The 24,255-nt window shown below is 50.7% G+C and overlaps 1 protein-coding gene across 2 annotated transcripts; it reads right to left on the reverse strand.

Moving 5' to 3' along the window:
* Positions 1-2: 2 nt before the first annotated feature.
* Positions 3-24,255, reverse strand: LOC106594857 (syntaxin-17). 2 transcript variants are annotated; one of them, XR_006769997.1, is made up of 9 exons: positions 24,086-24,255; positions 23,378-23,573; positions 23,204-23,269; positions 20,384-20,576; positions 20,073-20,191; positions 19,869-19,919; positions 6,665-6,751; positions 1,456-1,758; positions 3-1,208 (listed from the first exon to the last, which is right to left on the reverse strand). XR_006769997.1 is itself a non-coding variant. In XM_045719023.1 (8 exons), the coding sequence occupies exons 2-8, from the start codon at positions 23,498-23,500 to the stop codon at positions 1,510-1,512; spliced, it is 888 nt and encodes a 295-aa protein (XP_045574979.1). In that variant the 5' UTR covers positions 23,501-23,573; positions 24,086-24,255; the 3' UTR covers positions 3-1,509. The 2 variants fall into 2 exon arrangements, 1 of the variants encoding a protein (XP_045574979.1); XM_045719023.1 differs by having other exon boundaries at positions 3-1,758.

Here is a 24,255-nt window from a genome sequence, read left to right on the forward strand (position 1 = left end):
AATTCCTTCATCAGAAGCAGATTTTATTGGTTTTCTTTGGCAAATATAAAACCCCAGTAAATCATCACATAGATTAAGAGCATCCATATTTAGTTGGTCCCGGTCTGAGTTCAGAGGTTACAGGTCACTTGTAGTAGATGACATCAGGTGTGACCTGCTTCTCTGGTGGCACTTTTAAGAGGGAAACTTTGGCCTCACACTCATCACAACGTTCTACCTGGTAATGGGTACACCCAGGACAGCTGTGTTTATCCTCCTAACCTTTCTCAATCACTCACTCTTATTCTCTGCTCCCCAGTCTGTCAAATTGACACATTCCAGTCTGTCAGAGGCTCCTCTCCAGCAGGGTTCAGACCAGGACACAGTCTTGACATTTACTGCTGTTTATACTGTTAATGAGCTGTATACTCTAAGCAGAGCAGCAGACATATTGGCAGACTCAGATAAACATCAATAAGTTGATAAACTAGAGAGATGTGTGACTGCTCGACCCAGGCAGTGTCTGGCTTTGGCACTGAGTGTGTATTTGATAAAGACTGAGGGTAGTTAAGACAGTCTGTCCAAGAAACACAGTATAATAACATGACTAATAAAACTACCATCTGTACTAAAAGGCACCAAACAGCATGACTTATGTTACAAAACTAGGCAGGCTGTAGTGTTTGCTACTAATAATGCTCATCTTTTCATAATATATAATCATACACTTAAAGTAACTGTGCAGTGAATGTTCTGTAATCTCATACCCAGATAATGTTGACTCATCCTATACTTGTATTTTTGGGCAAAACAATTGTAGGGAAAAAAAACTTGTTTCCTCAGAGGATGATGTCATCCTGAGGAGGATGAGCTGGCCAATCAGCGGTCTACTCGCATGAATATTTAAGATCAGTATACGCCCACACCATTCCAACACAAAGCTGCTTTTTAACATATTTAAAAGATTTTGGAAGGAAAACTAATTAATTTATATTGTAAAAATATGTAGGTCATATTTAATAGAAATCTAGAAACACAGTACATCACACTCAACTAACACAGCATTCACACACACCTCCCTTTCACACTCAGGTCCTCAACAAGGCTCTCCTACAATGTTTAAAAGTCCTATTGATTGGGAAGTGGTAGATCCCAGTGGCAAGCTTCTCTTCACAGTAGGCTTCTCTTGACAGACCTCTCCTCGGTCTATTGGCAGCGAGAAGGAGTTCCTTATTACCACAGTAAAGAGAGCAAATCTATTGGTCAAACAACAGATTGTTTGAGCGGACAGTCAGTTAGTCTGAGGGATATCTTGGTTGAGTTCCTGCCTGACTAGATGCGCAGGCGTTGCATTGCATCAACCAATGGTTGTGCGCCACTTCAACTGTGCAGTCGGGCATCAGATTGCTATATCATATGATGTGGTCAGCTGATATGTAAGCTCTAGCATGCGTCTGCAATGTAGTCGGGCAGTACCTGGACCAGTGTAGGCTTCTGGAGGTCAGAGGTCCCGCCACGACCAATCAGAGGTCACTTGTCCTTGTCCAGCGGTGGTTCTGGTTCCGTAGGGGGTGCAGTGAGCTGGTTCATCTGGGACTCTACTCTAGCTCTGCGTTTCTTCTGGACCAGGTTCCCCCCTGCAAACCCCAGAGCCCCCCCTCCAAGCGCTGCTGCCACCCCCGCTGCCTTGAACCCCACCAGAAGGCCCAGCGGACCACCCAACACCCCCCCTAACACTGCCCCCGCCACGGGTAACACTGCCAGCCTGTAGCCCACCGCCTGGAGGGAGGACAGAGGGATAGACGAGTCACTACATGCATTGACAGTCTAGGTTTCTTCACTTTTATGCCAATATTCTTAAATTCAATTAAAAAGACAAGGAAATAAGAAGAAACTTCACTTGGGACAAATCAACACACATATAACACACACACTCAGGGGGGTATTCCTTTGATGTTCTAAGACACAGTAAGCGAGAAGTCTTCAGATCTACCTGGCCTTTCATGATCACACACACACACACACACAAATGTACACACACAAACAGCAACACATGCGCACACACCATCATCAAAGCTGCATACTTTAATTACCCACATTTATTAAAATTGGAGAAATGAGGTGTGTGTGTGTTTATTAATACTGTTATCTTCAGAGAGGAAGACGCTCCTTTAGACTGATGGCTGTAAATGAGTGACTCCTCTGAACATTCCGCCACACACACACTACCCCCTCCCACGGCTGATTAACAGATTAACAGTTAAATGGATCCAGTTCAAACGCCCTCCCAGCCCCTCACCTCATGGCAGCGAAGGTCATTTTAATCAACCAGAGGTAAGTTGAAAGTTCAGAGTACAGGGTGTTGGTAAAGCAGGGGTGTAATGGTACCTGTCCTGATGACAGATAACACACTGCTGTCTGACATCTCTTCTATCTACACACACTGCTGTCTGACATCTCTTCTATCTACACACACTGCTGTCTGACACCTCTTCTATCAACACACACTGCTGTCTGACACCTCTTCTATCAACACACACTGCTGTCTGACATCTCTTCTATCTACACACACTGCTGTCTGACACCTCTTCTATCAACACACACTGCTGTCTGACATCTCTTCTATCTACACACACTGCTGTCTGACACCTCTTCTATCTACACACACTGCTGTCTGACACCTCTTCTATCTACACACACTGCTGTCTGACACCTCTTCTATCTACACACACTGCTGTCTGACACCTCTTCTATCTACACACACTGCTGTCTGACACCTCTTCTATCTACACACACTGCTGTCTGACACCTCTTCTATCTACACACACTGCTGTGTCTGACACCTCTTCTATCTACACACACTGCTGTCTGACACCTCTTCTATCTACACACACTGCTGTCTGACATCTCTTCTATCTACACACACTGCTGTCTGACACCTCTTCTATCTACACACACTGCTGTGTCTGACACCTCTTCTATCTACACACACTGCTGTGTCTGACACCTCTTCTATCTACACACACTGCTGTGTCTGACACCTCTTCTATCTACACACACTGCTGTGTCTGACACCTCTTCTATCAACACACACTGCTGTCTGACACCTCTTCTATCTACACACACTGCTGTGTCTGACACCTCTTCTATCTACACACACTGCTGTCTGACATCTCTTCTATCTACACACACTGCTGTGTCTGACACCTCTTCTATCTACACACACTGCTGTGTCTGACATCTCTTCTATCTACACACACTGCTGTGTCTGACATCTCTTCTATCTACACACACTGCTGTGTCTGACACCTCTTCTATCAACACACACTGCTGTCTGACACCTCTTCTATCTACACACACTGCTGTGTCTGACACCTCTTCTATCTACACACACTGCTGTGTCTGACATCTCTTCTATCTACACACACTGCTGTGTCTGACACCTCTTCTATCTACACACACTGCTGTGTCTGACATCTCTTCTATCTACACACACTGCTGTGTCTGACATCTCTTCTATCTACACACACTGCTGTGTCTGACATCTCTTCTATCTACACACACTGCTGTGTCTGACATCTCTATCTACACACACTGCTGTCTGACACCTCTTCTATCAACACACACTGCTGTCTGACACCTATCTACACACACTGCTGTGTCTGACATCTCTTCTATCTACACACACTGCTGTGTCTGACATCTCTTCTATCTACACACACTGCTGTCTGACACCTCTTCTATCTACACACACTGCTGTCTGACACCTCTTCTATCTACACACACTGCTGTCTGACCCCTCTTCTATCTACACACACTGCTGTGTCTGACATCTCTTCTATCTACACACACTGCTGTGTCTGACATCTCTTCTATCTACACACACTGCTGTCTGACATCTCTTCTATCTACACACACTGCTGTGTCTGACATCTCTTCTATCTACACACACTGCTGTGTCTGACATCTCTTCTATCTACACACACTGCTGTGTCTGACATCTCTTCTATCTACACACACTGCTGTCTGACATCTCTTCTATCTACACACACTGCTGTCTGACATCTCTATCTACACACACTGCTGTCTGACACCTATCTACACACACTGCTGTCTGACATCTCTTCTATCTACACACACTGCTGTGTCTGACACCTCTTCTATCTACACACACTGCTGTGTCTGACACCTCTTCTATCAACACACACTGCTGTGTCTGACACCTCTTCTATCTACACACACTGCTGTCTGACACCTCTTCTATCTACACACACTGCTGTCTGACACCTCTTCTATCTACACACACTGCTGTCTGACACCTCTTCTATCTACACACACTGCTGTCTGACATCTCTTTTATCTACACACACTGCTGTGTCTGACACCTCTTCTATCTACACACACTGCTGTGTCTGACACCTCTTCTATCAACACACACTGCTGTGTCTGACACCTCTTCTATCTACACACACTGCTGTGTCTGACACCTCTTCTATCTACACACACTGCTGTGTCTGACACCTCTTCTATCTACACACACTGCTGTGTCTGACACTCTCTATCTACACACACTGCTGTCTGACACCTCTTCTATCTACACACACTGCTGTCTGACATCTCTTCTATCTACACACACTGCTGTCTGACACCTCTTCTATCTACACACACTGCTGTGTCTGACACCTCTTCTATCTACACACACTGCTGTGTCTGACATCTCTTCTATCTACACACACTGCTGTCTGACACCTCCTCTATCTACACACACTGCTGTGTCTGACACCTCTTCTATCTACACACACTGCTGTGTCTGACACCTCTTCTATCTACACACACTGCTGTGTCTGACATCTCTATCTACACACACTGCTGTCTGACATCTCTATCTACACACACTGCTGTGTCTGACACCTCTTCTATCTACACACACTGCTGTCTGACATCTCTTCTATCTACACACACTGCTGTGTCTGGCACCTCTTCTATCTACACACACTGCTGTCTGACACCTCTTCTATCTACACACACTGCTGTCTGACACCTCTTCTATCTACACACACTGCTGTCTGACACCTCTTCTATCTACACACACTGCTGTCTGACACCTCTTCTATCTACACACACTGCTGTGTCTGACACCTCTTCTATCTACACACACTGCTGTGTCTGACACCTCTTCTATCTACACACACTGCTGTCTGACATCTCTTCTATCTACACACACTGCTGTGTCTGGCACCTCTTCTATCTACACACACTGCTGTCTGACACCTCTTCTATCTACACACACTGCTGTCTGACATCTCTTCTATCTACACACACTGCTGTCTGACATCTCTTCTATCTACACACACTGCTGTGTCTGGCACCTCTTCTATCTACACACACTGCTGTCTGACACCTCTTCTATCAACACACACTGCTGTCTGACACCTCTTCTATCTACACACACTGCTGTCTGACACCTCTTCTATCTACACACACTGCTGTCTGACACCTCTTCTATCTACACACACTGCTGTGTCTGGCACCTCTTCTATCTACACACACTGCTGTCTGACACCTCTTCTATCAACACACACTGCTGTCTGACACCTCTTCTATCAACACACACTGCTGTCTGACACCTCTTCTATCTACACACACTGCTTCTAAAGGCCTCAGCATGCTTCAGTTCAGCTGACGCCTAGCACAGCCTAGCATACTCCCTTAAAAAACTTGAAAAAAAGCAGCAATAGTACTATTTGTTCATTTAGAGATGCCGTAGCCAGAATACACTTCCTCAAAATAGTCGGAATTCATCTAAGATTGTGCGCCGCCCTATGGGACTCCCGATCACGGCCGGTTGTGATACAGTCCAGGATCGAACCCGGGTCTGTAGTGATGCCTCTAGCACTGCGATACAGTGCCTTAGACCGCTTGGACCACTCAGGATCCCTTAACAGCACAGCCACACCCATACCCTAGAATATTCTGGACCTCAATATGGGCTCAATCCCATTTCAACTTCAACTCAATTCAACTTCCTGAATTGATGAAGTTCCATTTATCAATCAAAACATGGGGTGAGAGGTGGTACATTTACGCTTAAATAGACCACATTTTTTAATATTGTGATATTTTGGCTGCAACTAGACTCACAAAGGGTGTGTACGCGCAGCGTCTGTTCAGCCGTATAGAACTCACATGACATACCACACTGAGCTTGTAATATGTCTGTGGGTATTGAGCTGTCAGTCTGACTTTATTCTGAGGTGTGTGTGTGTGTGTGTGTGTGTGTGTGTGTGTGTGTGTGTGTGTGTGTGTGTGTGTGTGTGTGTGTGTGTGTGTGTATTGAGCCAACAGTGGGAGGCCAAACGCTGCTCCTGAAGAGCTATTAAATAGCCCTTCATACCTCTCCTCGCCTCCTGCACCCACACACACACACACACACACACACACACACACACACCTTGCACTCTCCATTGACAACACCCCCTACTCAACCCCTCTCTCCCTCCCTCCATCACTGTACCTCTTAACCCCTCTCTCCATCTATTCTCTCTATTTCTTTAATTGCAGCTTTCCTCCGTATTCTGCTGGATCAATAGGGACAAACGTTGTAGAATGGCTGGGAGGCAAAGTGCCATCGATCTCCCAAACACCACACACACACACACACACGCGTGTACACGCTAACACGCACCTTCCCGAGGCTCCTGGTCCCCTCCTCCACGTTGGCTGCTGCTGTGTTGACGTTCTCCTCTATGCTGTCAATCTTCTCCTGCTGGGACTGACACACACACACACACACACACACACACACACACACACACACACACACACACACACACACATAGGGTTTATACACTGGAGACACCGCTGACTTGGTCCCTCTCGACACAGCACCACAAATGAGTGTGTGTGTCTGTCTGTGGGGGGTGATGCGGGTGTAAAGTAGAAAAGGTAGGGTCTGGGGGGTTATATTGGGGTAGGAAGGGGTCTTGGGGGGGGTTATAATGGGGCAGGAGGGGGTCTGGGGAGATTATATTGGGGTAGGAAAGGGTCTTTGGGGGGTTATATTGGGGCAGGAGGGGGTCTGGGGAGATTATATTGGGGTAGGAAGGGGTCTTGGGGGGGTTATATTGGGGTAGGAGGGGGTCTGGGGGGGTTATTGTGAGGAGCTCATGAAATATTCAGAGTGGCAGCTGTCCCTCTCTCTGTGTGCTGGACACCATCCATCCTTCTCTCCCTCCTTATTGTAGTTGTAGTTGTTATATGTACATACTATAAACATTTTATGGACATGGTACCTTTTTACATTAGCTACTTATTACATATGGATAGACAATATTCAGACAACAGGTATACATTTTCTGTAGCGCTTTCAGTCATGACTATGATCTTACCTGAGCTTTTTTAAGTCCCTCATCTCCCTTACTGCCCCCTAACTCCCTCCCTCTCCCTTACTGCCCCTAACTCCCTCCCTCTCCCTTACTGCCCCTAACTCCCTCCCTCTCCCTTACTGCCCCTAACTCCCTCCCTCTCCCTTACTGCCCCTAACTCCCTCCCTCTCCCTTACTGCCCCTAACTCCCTCCCTCTCCCTTACTGCCCCCTAACTCCCTCCCTTACTGCCCCTAACTCCGTCCCTCTCCCTTACTGCCCCTAACTCCCTCCCTTACTGCCCCCTAACTTCCTCCCTTACTGCCCCCTAACTCCCTCCCTTACTGCCCCCTAACTTCCTCCCTTACTGCCCCCTAACTCCCTCCCTTACTGCCCCCTAACTCCCTCCCTCTCCCTTACTGCCCCTAACTCCCTCCCTCTCCCTTACTGCCCCTAACTCCCTCCCTCTCCCTTACTGCCCCTAACTCCCTCTCCCTCTCCCTTACTGCCCCTAACTCCCTCCCTCTCCCTTACTGCCCCTAACTCCCTCCCTCTCCCTTACTGCCCCCATCTCCCTCCCTTACTGCCCCTAACTCCGTCCCTCTCCCTTACTGCCCCCTAACTCCCTCCCTTACTGCCCCCTAACTTCCTCCCTTACTGCCCCCTAACTCCCTCCCTTACTGCCCCCTAACTCCCTCCCTCTCCCTTACTGCCCCCTAACTCCCTCCCTCCCTCTCCCTTACTGCCCCCTAACTCCCTCCCTTACTGCCCCCTAACTCCCTCCCTTACTGCCCCCTAACTCCCTCCCTCTCCCTTACTGCCCCCTAACTCCCTCCCTCTCCCTTACTGCCCCTAACTCCGTCCCTCTCCCTTACTGCCCCCTAACTCCCTCCCTCTCCCTTACTGCCCCTAACTCCCTCCCTCCCTCACTGCCCCCTAACTCCCTCCCTCCCTCACTGCCCCCTAACTCCCTCCCTCTCCCTTACTGCCCCCTAACTCCCTTCCTCTCCCTTACTGCCCCTAACTCCCTCCCCCTCCCTTACTCCCCCTAACTCCCTCCCTCACTCCCCCTAACTCCCTCCCTCACTCCCCCTAACTCCCTCCCTTACTGCCCCCTAACTCCCTCCCTCTCCCTTACTCCCCCTAACTCCCTCCCTCTCCCTTACTCCCCTAACCCTCTCCCTTTCTGCCCCCTAACTCCCTCCCCCTTACTCCCCCCTAACTCCCTCCCTCCCCCTAACTCCCTTCCTCTCCCTTACTGCCCCCTAACTCCCTCCCTCTCCCTTACTGCCCCTAACTCCCTCCCTCTCCCTTACTGCCCCCTAACTCCCTCCCTTACTGCCCCTAACTCCCTCCCTCTCCCTTACTCCCCCTAACTCCCTCCCTTACTGCCCCCTAACTCCCTCCCTCTCCCTTACTGCCCCCTAACTCCCTCCCTCTCCCTTACTGCCCCCTAACTCCCTCCCTCACTGCCCCTAACTCCCTCCCTCACTGCCCCTAACTCCCTCCCTCACTGCCCCTAACTCCCTCCCTTACTGCCCCCTAACTCCCTCCCTTACTGCCCCTAACTCCCTCCCTCTCCCATACTGCCCCCTAACTCCCTCTCCCATACTGCCCCTTAACTCCCTCCCTCTCCATTACTACCCCCTAACTCCCTCCCTCTCCCTTAATGCCCCCTAACTCCCTCCCTCTCCCTTACTCCCCCCTAACTCCCTTCCTCTCCCTTACTGCCCCCTAACTCCCTCCCTCTCCCTTACTGCCCCCTAACTCCGTCCCTCTCCCTTACTGCCCCTAACTCCCTCCCTCACTGCCCCTAACTCCCTCCCTTACTGCCCCTAACTCCCTCCCTCTCCCATACTGCCCCTAACTCCCTCTCCCATACTGCCCCTTAACTCCCTCCCTCTCCCTTACTACCCCCTAACTCCCTCCCTCTCCCTTACTCCCCCTAACTCCCTTCCTCTCCCTTACTGCCCCCTAACTCCCTCCCTCTCCCTTACTGCCCCCTAACTCCCTCCCTCTCCCTTACTGCCCCTAACTCCCTCCCTCTCCCTTACTGCCCCTAACTCCCTCCCTCTCCCTTACTCCCCTAACTCCCTCCCTTACTGCCCCCTAACTCCCTCCCTTACTGCCCCCTAACTCCCTCCCTCTCCCTTACTGCCCCCTAACTCCCTCCCTCTCCCTTACTGCCCCCTAACTCCCTCCCTTACTGCCCCTAACTCCCTCCCTCTCCCTTACTCCCCCTAACTCCCTCCCTTACTGCCCCCTAACTCCCTCACTCTCCCTTACTGCCCCCCTAACTCCCTCCCTCTCCCTTACTGCCCCCTAACTCCCTCCCTCTCCCTTACTGCCCCCTAACTCCCTCCCTTACTGCCCCCTAACTCCCTCCCTCTCCCTCACTGCCCCCTAAATCCCTCCCTCTCCCTTACTGCCCCCTAACTCCTCCCTTACTGCCCCTAACTCCCTCCCTCTCCCATACTGCCCCCTAACTCCCTCTCCCATACTGCCCCTTAACTCCCTCCCTCTCCCTTACTACCCCCAACTCCCTCCTCTCCCTTACTGCCCCCTAACTCCCTCCTCTCCTTTACTGCCCCCTAACTCCCTCCCTCTCCCTTACTGCCCCCTAACTCCCTCCCTCTCCCTTACTGCCCCCTAACTCCCTCCTTCTCCCTTACTGCCCCCGAACTCCCTCCCTCTCCCTTACTGCCCCTAACTCCCTCCCTCACTGCCCCTAACTCCCTCCCTTACTGCCCCTAACTCCCTCCCTCTCCCATACTGCCCCCTAACTCCCTCTCCCATACTGCCCCTTAACTCCCTCCCTCTCCCTTACTGCCCCCTAACTCCCTCCCTCTCCCTTACTCCCCCCTAACTCCCTTCCTCTCCCTTACTGCCCCCTAAATCCCTCCCTCTCCCTTACTGCCACCTAACTCCCTCCTCTCCCTTACTGCCCCTAACTCCCTCCCTCTCCCTTACTCCCCCTAACTCCCTCCCTTACTGCCACCCTAACTCCCTCCCTCTCCCTTACTGCCCCCTAACTCCCTCCCTCTCCCTTACTGCCCCCTAACTCCCTCCCTCTCCCTTTCACCCCCCGAACTCCCTCCCTTACTGCCCCTAACTCCCTCCCTCTCCCTTACTCCCCTAACTCCCTCCCTTACTGCCCCCTAACTCCCTCCCTCTCCCTTACTGCCCCCTAACTCCCTCCCTCTCCCTTACTGCCCCCTAACTCCCTCCCTCTCCCTTACTGCCCCCTAACTCCCTCCCTCTCCCTCACTGCCCCCTAACTCCCTCCCTCTCCCTTACTGCCCCCTAACTCCCTCCCTTACTGCCCCTAACTCCCTCCCTCTCCCATACTGCCCCCTAACTCCCTCTCCCATACTGCCCCTAACTCCCTTCCTCTCCCTTACTACCCCTAACTCCCTCCCTCTCCCTTACTGCCCCCTAACTCCCTCCCCTAACTCCCTCCTCTCCCTTACTGCCCCCTAACTCCCTCCTCTCCCTTACTGCCCCCTAACTCCCTCCCTCTCCCTTACTGCCCCTGAACTCCCTCCCTTACTGCCCCTAACTCCCTTCCTTACTGTCCCTAACTCCCTCCTCTCCCTTACTGCCCCCTAACTCCCTCCTCTCCCTTACTGCCCCCTAACTCCCTCCCTCTCCCTTACTCCCCCTAACTCCCTCCCTTACTGCCCCCTAACTCCCTCCCTCTCCCTTACTGCCCCTAACTCCCTCCCTCTCCCTTACTGCCCCCTAACTCCCTCCCTCTCCCTTACTGCCCCCTAACTCCCTCCCTCTCCCTTACTGCCCCTAACTCCCCCCCTCCTTACTGCCCCTAACTCCCTCCCTTACTGCCCCTAACTCTCTCCCTTACTGCCCCCTAACTCCCCCCCTCCTTACTGCCCCTAACTCCCTCCCTTACTGCCCCTAACTCCCTCTCCTCCAAAACTGCCCGCTAACTCCCTCCTCTCCCTTACTGCCCCTAACTCCGTCCCTCTCCCTTACCGCCCCCTAACTCCCTCCCTTACGCCCCCTAACTTCCTCCCTTACTGCCCCCTAACTCCCTCCCTTACCCCCTTACTTCCTCCCTTACTGCCCCCTTAACTCCCTCCCTTACTGCCCCCTAACTCCCTCCCTCTCCCTTACTGCCCCTAACTCCCTCCCTCTCCCTTACTGCCCCTAACTCCCTCCCCTCCCTTACTGCCCCTAACTCCCTCCCTCTCCCTCTCCCTTACTGCCCCTAACTCCCTCCCTCTCCCTTACTGCCCCTAACTCCCTCCCTCTCCCTTACTGCCCCCATCTCCCTCCCTTACTGCCCCTAACTCCGTCCCTCTCCCTTACTGCCCCCTAACTCCCTCCCTTACCGCCCCCTAACTTCCTCCCTTACTGCCCCCTAACTCCCCCTCCCTTACTGCCCCCTAACTCCCTCCCTCTCTCCTTACTGCCCCCCTAACTCCCTCCCTCCCTCTCCCTTACTGCCCCCTAACTCCCTCCCTTACTGCCCCCTAACTCCCTCCCTTACTGCCCCCTAACTCCCTCCCTCTCCCTTACTGCCCCTAACTCCCTCCCTCTCCCTTACTGCCCCTAACTCCGTCCCTCTCCCTTACTGCCCCCCTAACTCCCTCCCTCTCCCTTACTGCCCCCTAACTCCCTCCCTCCCTCACTGCCCCCTAACTCCCTCCCTCCCTCACTGCCCCCTAACTCCCTCCCTCTCCCTTACTGCCCCCTAACTCCTTCCTCTCCCTTACTGCCCCCTAACTCCCTCCCCTCCCTTACTCCCCCCTAACTCCCTCCCTCACTCCCCCTAACTCCCTCCCTCACTCCCCCTAACTCCCTCCCTTACTGCCCCCTAACTCCCTCCCTCTCCCTTACTCCCCCCTAACTCCCTCCCTCCCTTTACTCCCCCTAACCCTCCCTCCCCTAACTCCCTCCCCTTACTCCCCCCTAACTCCCTCCCTCCCCCTAACTCCCTTCCTCTCCCTTACTGCCCCCTAACTCCCTCCCTCTCCCTTACTGCCCCTAACTCCCTCCCTCTCCCTTACTGCCCCTAACTCCCTCCCCTTACTGCCCCTAACTCCCTCCCTCTCCCTTACTCCCCTAACTCCCTCCCTTACTGCCCCCTAACTCCCTCCCTCTCCCTTACTGCCCCCTAACTCCCTCCCTCTCCCTTACTGCCCCCTAACTCCCTCCCTCACTGCCCCTAACTCCCTCCCTCACTGCCCCTAACTCCCTCCCTCACTGCCCCTAACTCCCTCCCTTACTTCCCCCTAACTCCCTCCCTTACTGCCCCTAACTCCCTCCCTCTCCCATACTGCCCCCTAACTCCCTCTCCCATACTGCCCCTTAACTCCCTCCCTCTCCCTTACTACCCCCTAACTCCCTCCCTCTCCCTTAATGCCCCCTAACTCCCTCCCTCTCCCTTACTCCCCCCTAACTCCCTTCCTCTCCCTTACTGCCCCCTAACTCCCTCCCTCTCCCTTACTGCCCCTAACTCCCGTCCCTCTCCCTTACTGCCCCTAACTCCCTCCCTCACTGCCCCTAACTCCCTCCCTTACTGCCCCTAACTCCCTCCCTCTCCCATACTGCCCCCCTAACTCCCTCTCCCATACTGCCCCTTAACTCCCTCCCTCTCCCTTACTACCCCCTAACTCCCTCCCTCTCCCTTACTCCCCCTAACTCCCTTCCTCTCCCTTACTGCCCCCTAACTCCCTCCCTCTCCCTTACTGCCCCCTAACTCCCTCCCTCTCCCTTACTGCCCCTAACTCCCTCCCTCTCCCTTACTGCCCCTAACTCCCTCCCTCTCCCTTACTCCCCCTAACTCCCTCCCTTACTGCCCCCTAACTCCCTCCCTTACTGCCCCCTAACTCCCTCCCTCTCCCTTACTGCCCCCTAACTCCCTCCCTCTCCCTTACTGCCCCCTAACTCCCTCCCTTACTGCCCCTAACTCCCTCCCTCTCCCTTACTCCCCCTAACTCCCTCCCTTACTGCCCCCTAACTCCCTCACTCTCCCTTACTGCCCCCTAACTCCCTCCCTCTCCCTTACTGCCCCCTAACTCCCTCCCTCTCCCTTACTGCCCCTAACTCCCCTCCCTTACTGCCCCTAACTCCCTCCCTCTCCCTCACTGCCCCCTAAATCCCTCCCTCTCCCTTACTGCCCCCTAACTCCTCCCTTACTGCCCCTAACTCCCTCCCTCTCCCATACTGCCCCCTAACTCCCTCTCCCATACTGCCCCTTAACTCCCTCCCTCTCCCTTACTACCCCCCAACTCCCTCCTCTCCCTTACTGCCCCCTAACTCCCTCCTCTCCTTTACTGCCCCCTAACTCCCTCCCTCTCCCTTACTGCCCCCTAACTCCCTCCCTCTCCCTTACTGCCCCCTAACTCCCTCCTTCTCCCTTACTGCCCCCGAACTCCCTCCCTCTCCCTTACTGCCCCTAACTCCCTCCCTCACTGCCCCTAACTCCCTCCCTTACTGCCCCTAACTCCCTCCCTCTCCCATACTGCCCCCTAACTCCCTCTCCCATACTGCCCCTTAACTCCCTCCCTCTCCCTTACTGCCCCCTAACTCCCTCCCTCTCCCTTACTCCCCCTAACTCCCTTCCTCTCCCTTACTGCCCCCCTAAATCCCTCCCTCTCCCTTACTGCCACCTAACTCCCTCCTCTCCCTTACTGCCCCTAACTCCCTCCCTCTCCCTTACTCCCCCTAACTCCCTCCCTTACTGCCACCCTAACTCCCTCCCTCTCCCTTACTGCCCCCTAACTCCCTCCCTCTCCCTTACTGCCCCCTAACTCCCTCCCTCTCCCTTTCACCCCCCGAACTCCCTCCCTTACTGCCCCTAACTCCCTCCCTCTCCCTTACTCCCCTAACTCCCTCCCTTACTGCCCCCTAACTCCCTCCCTCTCCCTTACTGCCCCCTAACTCCCTCCCTCTCCCTTACTGCCCCCTAACTCCCTCCCTCTCCCTTACTGCCCCCTAACTCCCTCCCTCTCCCTCACTGCCCCCTAACTCCCTCCCTCTCCCTTACTGCCCCCTAACTCCCTCCCTTACTGCCCCTAACTCCCTCCCTCTCCCATACTGCCCCCTAACTCCCTCTCCCATACTGCCCCTTAACTCCCTTCCTCTCCCTTACTACCCCCTAACTCCCTCCCTCTCCCTTACTGCCCCCTAACTCCCTCCCTTACTGCCCCTAACTCCCTCCTCTCCCTTACTGCCCCCTAACTCCCTCCTCTCCCTTACTGCCCCCTAACTCCCTCCCTCTCCCTTACTGCCCCTGAACTCCCTCCCTTACTGCCCCTAACTCCCTTCCTTACTGTCCCTAACTCCCTCCTCTCCCTTACTGCCCCCTAACTCCCTCCTCTCCCTTACTGCCCCCTAACTCCCTCCCTCTCCCTTACTCCCCTAACTCCCTCCCTTACTGCCCCCTAACTCCCTCCCTCTCCCTTACTGCCCCCTAACTCCCTCCCTCTCCCTTACTGCCCCTAACTCCCTCCCTCTCCCTTACTGCCCCCTAACTCCCTCCCTCTCCCTTACTGCCCCCTAACTCCCCCCCTCCTTACTGCCCCTAACTCCCTCCCTTACTGCCCCTAACTCTCTCCCTTACTGCCCCCTAACTCCCCCCCTCCTTACTGCCCCTAACTCCCTCCCTTACTGCCCCTAACTCCCTCCCTTACTGCCCCTAACTCCCTCCTCTCCCTTACTGCCCCCTAACTCCCTCCTCTCCCTTACTGCCCCCTAACTCCCTCTCCTCCAAAACTGCCCGCTAACTCCCTCCTCTCCCTTACTGCCCCCTAACTCCCTCCTCTCCCTTACTGCCCCCTAACTCCCTCCTCTCCCTTACTGCCCCCTAACTCCCTCCCTTACTGCCCCCTAACTCCCTCCCTTACTGCCCCCTAACTCCCTCCTCTCCCTTACTGCCCCCTAACTCCCTCCCTTACTGCCCCCTAACTCCCTCCCTTACTGCCCCCTAACTCCCTCCTCTCCCTTACTGCCCCCTAACTCCCTCCCTCCATCATTCTCCTCTCCCTTAAGGTGTCCGCATGCTTCCCAGCTGTGCATATATTATGATGCCATTTTGTGACGCTTTTGTTAGTTTTGGTCTTCGGTGAGGGTTTTTCCGGCCATGCTAACAAAACATTTTCTCCAGGCATGCCGAAGTCGGTAGCCGAAGTCTACGCCCTTTCATCTGTGATTGGTCAACAGTAGGGATTCTTCAATTAAATGTTTGATGTCATTCAAAGAGACTGCACCAAACATCTTGGATGTAAAATTGCGTGACTAAGATCTGCTTGGTATTTCAAACAAAGGTCTTTTAAGGGTTTATGCGAGCACACTCATTCTGAACCGAAGCATGCTGTCGCCTTTACTCCTCTCCTCAGTCCTCACATCTCTAACCCACTCATGTTCACTTCGGTTCCCATTTCTTCACCCTCCCTCCCTTTAAATCCCTGATGTATGTATGGTTGTTGGTGGATGTGGAGCTTCTAGGCTCCAGCCAGTGGAACAGCGGGAGATGAGTGCTTCAGTCAGACACTAGCAGGCTGCGTCTGAACATCTCACCTTGCCTGTCTCTGTCCCCCTCTCTCCCTCCCTCTCTCTCTCTCAAATCCCCAGGCAGGTAGAAACACCGACACACAGCAGTGTTTACCCTGTGGTTGAGAGGCTGAGTATTGGTCCCTGAACGACACCAGTCACCCCAGAGAGACCACAGCACTAAAACATCTTTATGCTCTCTCCTTCAAAACAATCTCCTCTCGGTCTCGTCTCTCCCTCCCAAAATCTCTCTCTCTACACCTCTTTCTGCCCTCCTCTCTCACCATGTTTAAACCCTCCCTTCCTCCCACTCCTATCGCTCTTTCGTTCCCAGAGGATAGAGTGATAATCAGAGTCGTCTGTTTTCCTCCTGGCCTACCATACGCCCTGTTGCCTGGGTTCTCTCCCACGGCACTCTCCTCCCCATGGACACACAGCCCCCTTCTCTCCTATCTTCTCTCGTCTCCCACCTCTCCCCTATGGCCCATTTTCTACCATCCCACCTCCCCCAGCAGTACACCTGCCTGCAGCCCCACTCCAGTAACCTGTGGTGTGCTGTGACCTGCTCTCTAAGGAGCCCCAGCATGAATCCAACCAGACAGACAGACGCTAGGCTAGCTGTCGCTCACTTCACTGTCTGTCAGTGCCCTCACTGCCCTGTGTGCTAACAGAATGGTTAGCATAGCCGCAGCAGGCTATCTATGTTACGTAGCCATGTCCCTGTCATTCATCCTGTCTCATTAGACACCAGAAAGGCATTATCTGCTGACCTTGTCAGCACTCAATCACACACACACACACACACACACACACACACACACACACACACACACACACACACACACACACACGTACATACAGTGGGGGGGAAAAGTATTTGATCCCCTGCTGATTTTGTACGTTTGCCCACTTACAAAGAAATGATCAGTCTATAATTTTATTGGTAGGTTTATTTGAACAGTGAGAGACAGAATAACAGCCAAAAAATCCAGAAAAACGCATGTCAAAAATGTTATAAAATGATTTGCATTTTAATGAGGGAAATAAGTATTTGACCCCTCTGCAAAACATGACTTAGTACTTGGTGACAAAACCCTTGTTGGCAATCACAGAGGTCAGATGTTTCTTGTAGTTGGCCACCAGGTTTGCACACATCTCAGGAGGGATTTTGTCCCACTCCTCTTTGCAGATCTTCTTCAAGTCATTAAGGTTTCAAGGCTGACGTTTGGCAACTCGAACCTTCAGCTCCCTCCACAGATTTTCTATGGGATTAAGGTCTGGAGACTGGCTAGGCCACTCCAGGACCTTAATGTGCTTCTTCTTGAGCCACTCCTTTGTTGCCTTGGCCGTGTGTTTTGGGTCATTGTCATGCTGGAATACCCATCCACGACCCATTTTCAATGCCCTGGCTGAGGGAAGGATGTTCTCACCCAAGATTTGACGGTACATGGCCCCGTCCATCGTCCCTTTGATGCGGTGAAGTTGTCCTGTCCCCTTAGCAGAAAAACACCCCCAAAGCATAATGTTTCCACCTCCATGTTTGACGGTGGGGATGGTGTTCCTGGGGTCATAGGCAGCATTCCTCCTCCTCCAAACACGGCGAGTTGAGTTGATGCCAAAGACCTCCATTTTGGTCTCATCTGACCACAACACTTTCACCCCGTTGTCCTCTGAATCATTCAGATGTTCATTGGCAAACTTCAGACGGGCATGTATATGTGCTGTCTTGAGCAGGGGGACCTTGCGGGCGCTGCAGGATTTCAGTCCTTCACGGCGTAGTGTGTTACCAATTGTTTTCTTGGTGACTATGGTCCCAGCTGCCTTGAGATCATTGACAAGTTCTGGACTGATTCCTCACCGTTCTCATGATCATTGCAACTCCACGAGGTGAGATCTTGCATGGAGCCCCAGGCCGAGGGATATTGACAGTTCTTTTGTGTTTCTTCCATTTGCGAATAATCGCACCAAATGTTGTCACCTTCTCACCAAGCTGCTTGGTGATGGTCTTGTAGCCCAATCCAGCCTTGTGTAGGTCTACAATCTTGTCCCTGACATCCTTGGAGAGCTCTTTGGTCTTGGTCATGGTGGAGAGTTTGGAATCTGATTGATTGCTTCTGTGGACAGGTGTCTTTTTTACAGGTAACAAGCTGCGGTTAGGAGCACTCCCTTTAAGAGTGTGCTCTTAATCTCAGCTCGTTACCTGTATAAAAGACACCTGGGAGCCAGAAATATTTCTGATTGAGAGGGGGTCAAATACTTATTTCCCTCATTAAAATGCAAATCAATTTATAACATTTTTGACATGCGTTTTTCTGGATATTTTTGTTGTTTTTCTGTCTCTCACTGTTCAAATAAACCTACCATTAAAATTATAGACTGATCCTTTCTTTGTCAGTGGGCAAACGTACAAAATCAGCAGGGGATCAAATACTTTTTCCTCCCACTGTAAAGTACATTCGGGAAGTATTCAGACCCCTTCTCTTTTTCAACATTTTGTTATGTTACAACCTTATTCTTAAATGGATTACTTTTTTTTATTTTTATTGTCCTCATCCATCTACACACAATACCCCATAATGACAAAATGAAAACAGGTTAAGTATTTTTAAGTATTCAGCACCTTTGCTATGAGACTCGAAATGGAGCTCAGGTGCATCCTGTTTCCATTGATCATCCTTGAGATGTTTCTACAACTTGATTGGAGTCCACCTGTGGCAAATTCAATTGATTGGACATGATTTGAAAAGGCACACACCTGTCTATATAAGGTCCCAGTTGACAATGCATGTCAGATCAAAAACCAAGCCATGAGGTTGAAGAAATTGTCCGTACAGCTCCGAGACAAGATTGTGTCGAGGCACAGATCTGGGGAAGGGTACAGAACATGTCATTGAAGATCCCAGTGGCCTCCATCATTCTTAAATGGAAGAAGTTTGGAACCACCAAGACTCTTCCTAGAGCTGGCCGGCCAAACTGAGCAATCAGGGGAGAAGGTCCTTGGTTAGGAAGGTGACCAAGAACCTGATGGTCACTCTGACAGAGCTCCAGAGTTCGTCTGTGGAGATGGGAGAACCTTCCAGAAGGACAACCATCTCTGCAGCACTCTACCAATCAGGCCTTTATGGTAGAGTGGCCAAATGGAAGCCCCTCCTCAGGAAAAGGCACATGACAGCCCACCTGGAGTTTGCCACAAGCATTTTGCTACACACGCAATAACATCTGCTAACCATGTGTATGTGACCCAATTTTTTTTATTTGATTTCAAAAGGCACCTAAAGGACTCTGAGACCATGAGAAACAAGATTCTCTGGTCTGCTGAAACAAGATTGAACTATTTGGCCTGAATGCCAAGCGTCACATCTGGAGGAAACCTGGCACCATCCCTATGGTGAAGCATGGTGGTGGCAGCATCATGCTGTGGGGATGTTTTTCAGCTGCAGGGACTGGAAGACTAGTCAGGGTTGAGGGAACAATGAACGGAGCAAAGTACAGAGAGATCCTTGATGAAAACCACACAGCCAAGACAACACAGGAGTGGCTTCGGGACAAGTCTCTGAATGTCCTTGAGTGGCCCAGCCAGAGCCCGGACTTGTAGCCGATCGAACATCTCTGGAGAGACCTGAAAATAGCTGTGCAGCAACGCTCCCCATCCAACCTGACAGAGCTTGAGAGGATCTTTAGAGAAGAATGGGAGAAACTCCCCAAATAAAGGTTTGTCAAGCTTGTAGTGTCATACCCTAGAAGACTTGAGGCTGTAATCGCTGCTAAAGGTGCTTCAACAAAGTACAAGTAAAAGTAAAAGGTCTGAATCCTTAAGTAAATGTGATATTTCTGTTTTTATTAGAAAAAATGTCTACAAAACAGTTTTTGCTTCGTCAGTATGGGGTATTGTGTGTAGATTGATGAGGAAAACAATTTAATACATTTTAGAATTAGGCTCTAATGTAACAAAATGTGGAAAAAGCCAAGGGGAATACTTTTCGATATGCACTGTACATAGCATACTCACGTGGACCAGCAGAGAGAACTCTGTCACCAAACCGCTAAGCTCCTTCAGGTCCTGACAAAACAAACTCATATTAACACAGCAACAATAACACACAAACAAAAACCTACTATATGACATATTAAAGACATGAATAAATATTATGATCTCTTAATCTATTATTAAGACAATTTGTGAATACAGTACAAGGGGCCCAAATATTCCCACCTCCTCCAGGGTGTCCCAGGACTCGGCAGCACTCTCGTTGAGGGGGATCACTGGGAGGAGGAGCTGCGTTTGATTGACAGGAGGGGGCTCCCTGCCCACATCGTCACCATGGGAACCACCTAATGGACAAGGTCAGTGAGAACCAGAGTGACCAACTTTAGATCTGGACATGTTACTGCTTCTGAAATTCATAATGAGCATTTAGATGATTTATTAGTTGGTTTATTGGTCAATAAAGGAAGAGCTAACATGGCTGCTATAGAATGGAATAAACTGATGTTGTTGAATAGAGGGGAAGGGGGCGGTGCTACCTGAGGATGAGTGGCCTGGGGGGCGTGGTGCCTGTGGCAGAGGGGCAGGGTTAGAATGCAGGAGTAGGAAGTCTTGTGCGGCAGCAGATGCTCGGTCTCTGATTGGCTGAACCAGCCTCTCCAGGGCGGGGCCGTCCTCCGGGCGGACACGTCCACACAGCTTCTCCATCTCTCTAACATTAGCCCTCAACTGCTACAGAGGGAGAGAGAGGTTCAACAAGTAGTTCAACTTCCCAACAGATAGATTTAAAAAAGAGGCACGAGACAGAGAGAAGTACACCCTCATACAGACAGACAGGTTCCAGTGTCTCTGCTGGGAGGAGGAGTGAGGAGGGGGAAGTAGGAGGGTGTTAGATGGCCTCCCCTGGTTGTACCCATCAGCCCCAGGGCAGACCAGACCAGGGGTCAGGAGGCCATGACCAATAGATGCTCCCACGCTAATTAGACATGATGAATAAACATACACACACAGCTGCAGACTGGATTAGCATTGAGCCGCTATGGCCACGGGAGACACACCTGTCAGAACGCTAAAGGCCTGTTAGCATATGCTTCACAGACACACACACACACACACAAACACACAGACACACACACACACACACACACACACACACACACACACACACACACACACACACACACACACACACACACACAAAGAACATCAACAATAAGAACATTAACAGGTGAATGAACTCTCTGTGCTGCTGGAGAAGGTTGGTTCAAACCTCTTAAATGTAATCTACGTAATCCCCTAAAGTCGTTATTTACCATGAGAGGGCCATAAACAATAACTAGTAATGCTGCAAACTCTAAGGTTACAATTTCACCTTTCTGGTAAAACAGTTAGACTGGTGAGGTGTAGTCACTTTTCAAAACACAAGATCAAGTACACAGCACAAACATGATACAAATATGTTATAGATGGATATCCTATAACTAAACTGTATAAATAAGGCTTGAAATGACTTATATTTGTTCTAAATATAGTATAATCAATTTATAAAACGACTAACTATAAGATTTCTGTATAATACATATTTGTATATTTATTGTTAGAGAAAATGGGCATATTTTCTAAAGGTCTCTTGATCAAAACGTCTGCCCCCATCACTGTGAATATTTCCTGAACTCGTTAGGCCTTTCATCTCATATAAATAGTGTCCGTCTATCACAAACAGAAAGTGGGTTTTGTTTCAAATCTATTCATGATTTTAGACTACTGGCTATACATGGATGTGAATGTGGTACAGTGATGAAACCACCCCCCTTCGCTGCATTATGGTGAAAGGATTCCAGGCATATGCTGCTTCTTACAGGCAGAAGAGACATACTACCGTGTCTGGAAAAAAATCAGGCCTACAGCTCAATGCAAGCCAACTCCATCGATTTATAAGCAAAACTTTCAGTCAGAACCAGTATCAGAACCACGCAGGTCCCCGAAACAGGGGACTTTACATCGAAGAGGATTTATTAAAAATCGGCCCAGAAAATTGGCAAAAGACGTTTACAGAACTAAGGGGTACTGATTGAAAGATGTGTAGGAGTGTGTAACTGACAGACAGACAAACACACAGTAAACACCAGGGAGAAAGTGAAACCAGGCACACGTTGCTAAATAGGCCCTGCCCCACCAACACACACACAGGGCGTTACGAAACCGATTCACTAGCCTGCTAATATTGTTGCACTCACTAAGTCTAGAGGGTCTTAGGCCTAGTTAACTGGTCTGTAACCTGATTTGACGTGTGTCTGTGTGAGAAATCAGTGTATGCGTCTAGGTGTGAATGTATGTACCCAGGAGACAGCTACCTTCCCATAGGTCCAGGACCAGCTCCGTCTTCACCTCTTGGTCGGCTGGTCCAAGTGGATTATTATATGTTCAGATGGTGACTAAACATAAATATGTTCAAGAAGGAAAAATAGCAAAGGCACGCCCAAACTAAAAGACCCCAAAACAAACCAGCAGGCTTTCCGAGCTGGTACTCTGACTGACGATCACCCTAATTGACAGCACCGAATGTGCTTATCAACCACCTGGACAAGGTTGCTGCTGCCCCCTGGGGGAATGGAGTGTGGTAGTGATCTGTAGTGTGCTGTCTAAACTAACTAACCTATTCCCTCAAAGGGATGAGCAGCAGAGAGGGGGGTCTATAATAATATTCACAGTTAGGAGAAAGGGATGAATAGATGAGTGATGGATGAAAATAGAGGCGTGCAGACAGAAATACAGAAAGCAGAGGAGCCCACTTCCTGCTAGAGACTTCACTTCCTGCCTAGAGAGTGGGGGGGTGACACTGTCTTTCTCTGCTTCCCTCTGCCTTTCTTGCTCTCTCTCTACTTCTCTATCTGTGCTGCATGTCCTTGTGTATCATCACCCATCTTCAGCTTCCTTACACACACCCAGCCCAGCGGACAGAAACACACACACGCCACACAGGAAAGCACTCTGCCCCTCCCAGTGTGTTTTGAGGTGTGTGTGTGTGTGTGTGTGTGTGTGTGTGTGTGTGTGAGGGAAGGAGGTGGGGATGAATCCTTCACTTCAGGAGACATGGTGGTGTCAGTGTGAAAACACACTGTGCAGCCCTTTACACACACACACACACACACACACACACACACACACACACACACACACACACACACACACACACACACACACACACACACACACACACACACACACAGACAGACCCTTTTAAAACACACACTCAATTTTACATGCACACTCCTGATCTCCTGCAGGCACACAGCACACAGTCACAACATACCGTATATACTCAGCACAAGACCAGTGTGTGTGTGTCTATGTTTTACCTGCACAGTGCGGCTGGCATTGATGTGCTCCTGATGAAGGCGATCCCATTGTCCACTATGCTGGAACTGTAAGACAATAACAAGCTCAGTTGCTGCTTCTCTGTGTGGTTCTTCAGTAACTTCCAATGGTCGGTGATGTGAGTTTGCGTGTGTATATATGTGTGTGTGTGTTACCTTCAGTATATTGCTGTGGTGTCTCTGTAGTCTTTCTAGGTCTGTCGGCAGGGCTACTTTAGTGAACTTGTGGATCGGCCCCTCAAGACGCCTCAGCGTCAGCTTGCCCCCTTCCTCTGACATCCTCCCTGACTTCTGACCCCGGGTGGGTTCTCACACCTGCAACCATACACACCTGCTCCTCTTACTCAGCTACCTGGAAGACAGGAGGGAGGAGGTATACATACAAGCATTAGCATGCCACACAAAACCATGTGACCTGTTTCACACACACACACACACACACACACACACACACACACCCTTGTAACCCAATACCAAACACATCACATCATACCATTGTTGGCTAGTAGGGAGCTTTGCTGACATCCTCGTGCCCAAGGTTTGAATAACAGGGTCTCAGAGTCTGGCTCGAGCTGTTAGTTAGCTAACTAATGACGTTAAACGACAACATCCGGGACCAAATGACAACAGAAAACTTAGTTTGTTCTATAGAGAAGAAATGTCTGTAATTATGACACATTAAAACACATTTGACCAAGGTAAGGCATCATCCTCTAGCTAGCTGGAAGTTATAACGTTATAACTGCCAGAATCAGATGTCTGTCAGGTGAGTTAACAGTATTTTAGCAAGCTAGCCAACACAGCTGACTATTCAAACTTAAAATCTAGCATATTTCATTTTCAAATCGTGAACATATTACTTACTTAAAGTAAAAACCCATCGGAGTGTAAAACTTGGGAGAATAATTCTTCAAGGCTATTTCGTAACTGTTTGTCTCGAGTTAGCTACATGTCCAACTTTCTCTTCTGTTTGTAAACAACTTTCTTCCTTGCGCGCAGACGAATTACTTCCGATCTAAAACCTTAGCCCACAG

This window comes from Salmo salar, chromosome ssa05 (assembly GCF_905237065.1).
Source record: "Salmo salar chromosome ssa05, Ssal_v3.1, whole genome shotgun sequence".
NCBI classification, from domain to species: domain Eukaryota; kingdom Metazoa; phylum Chordata; class Actinopteri; order Salmoniformes; family Salmonidae; genus Salmo; species Salmo salar.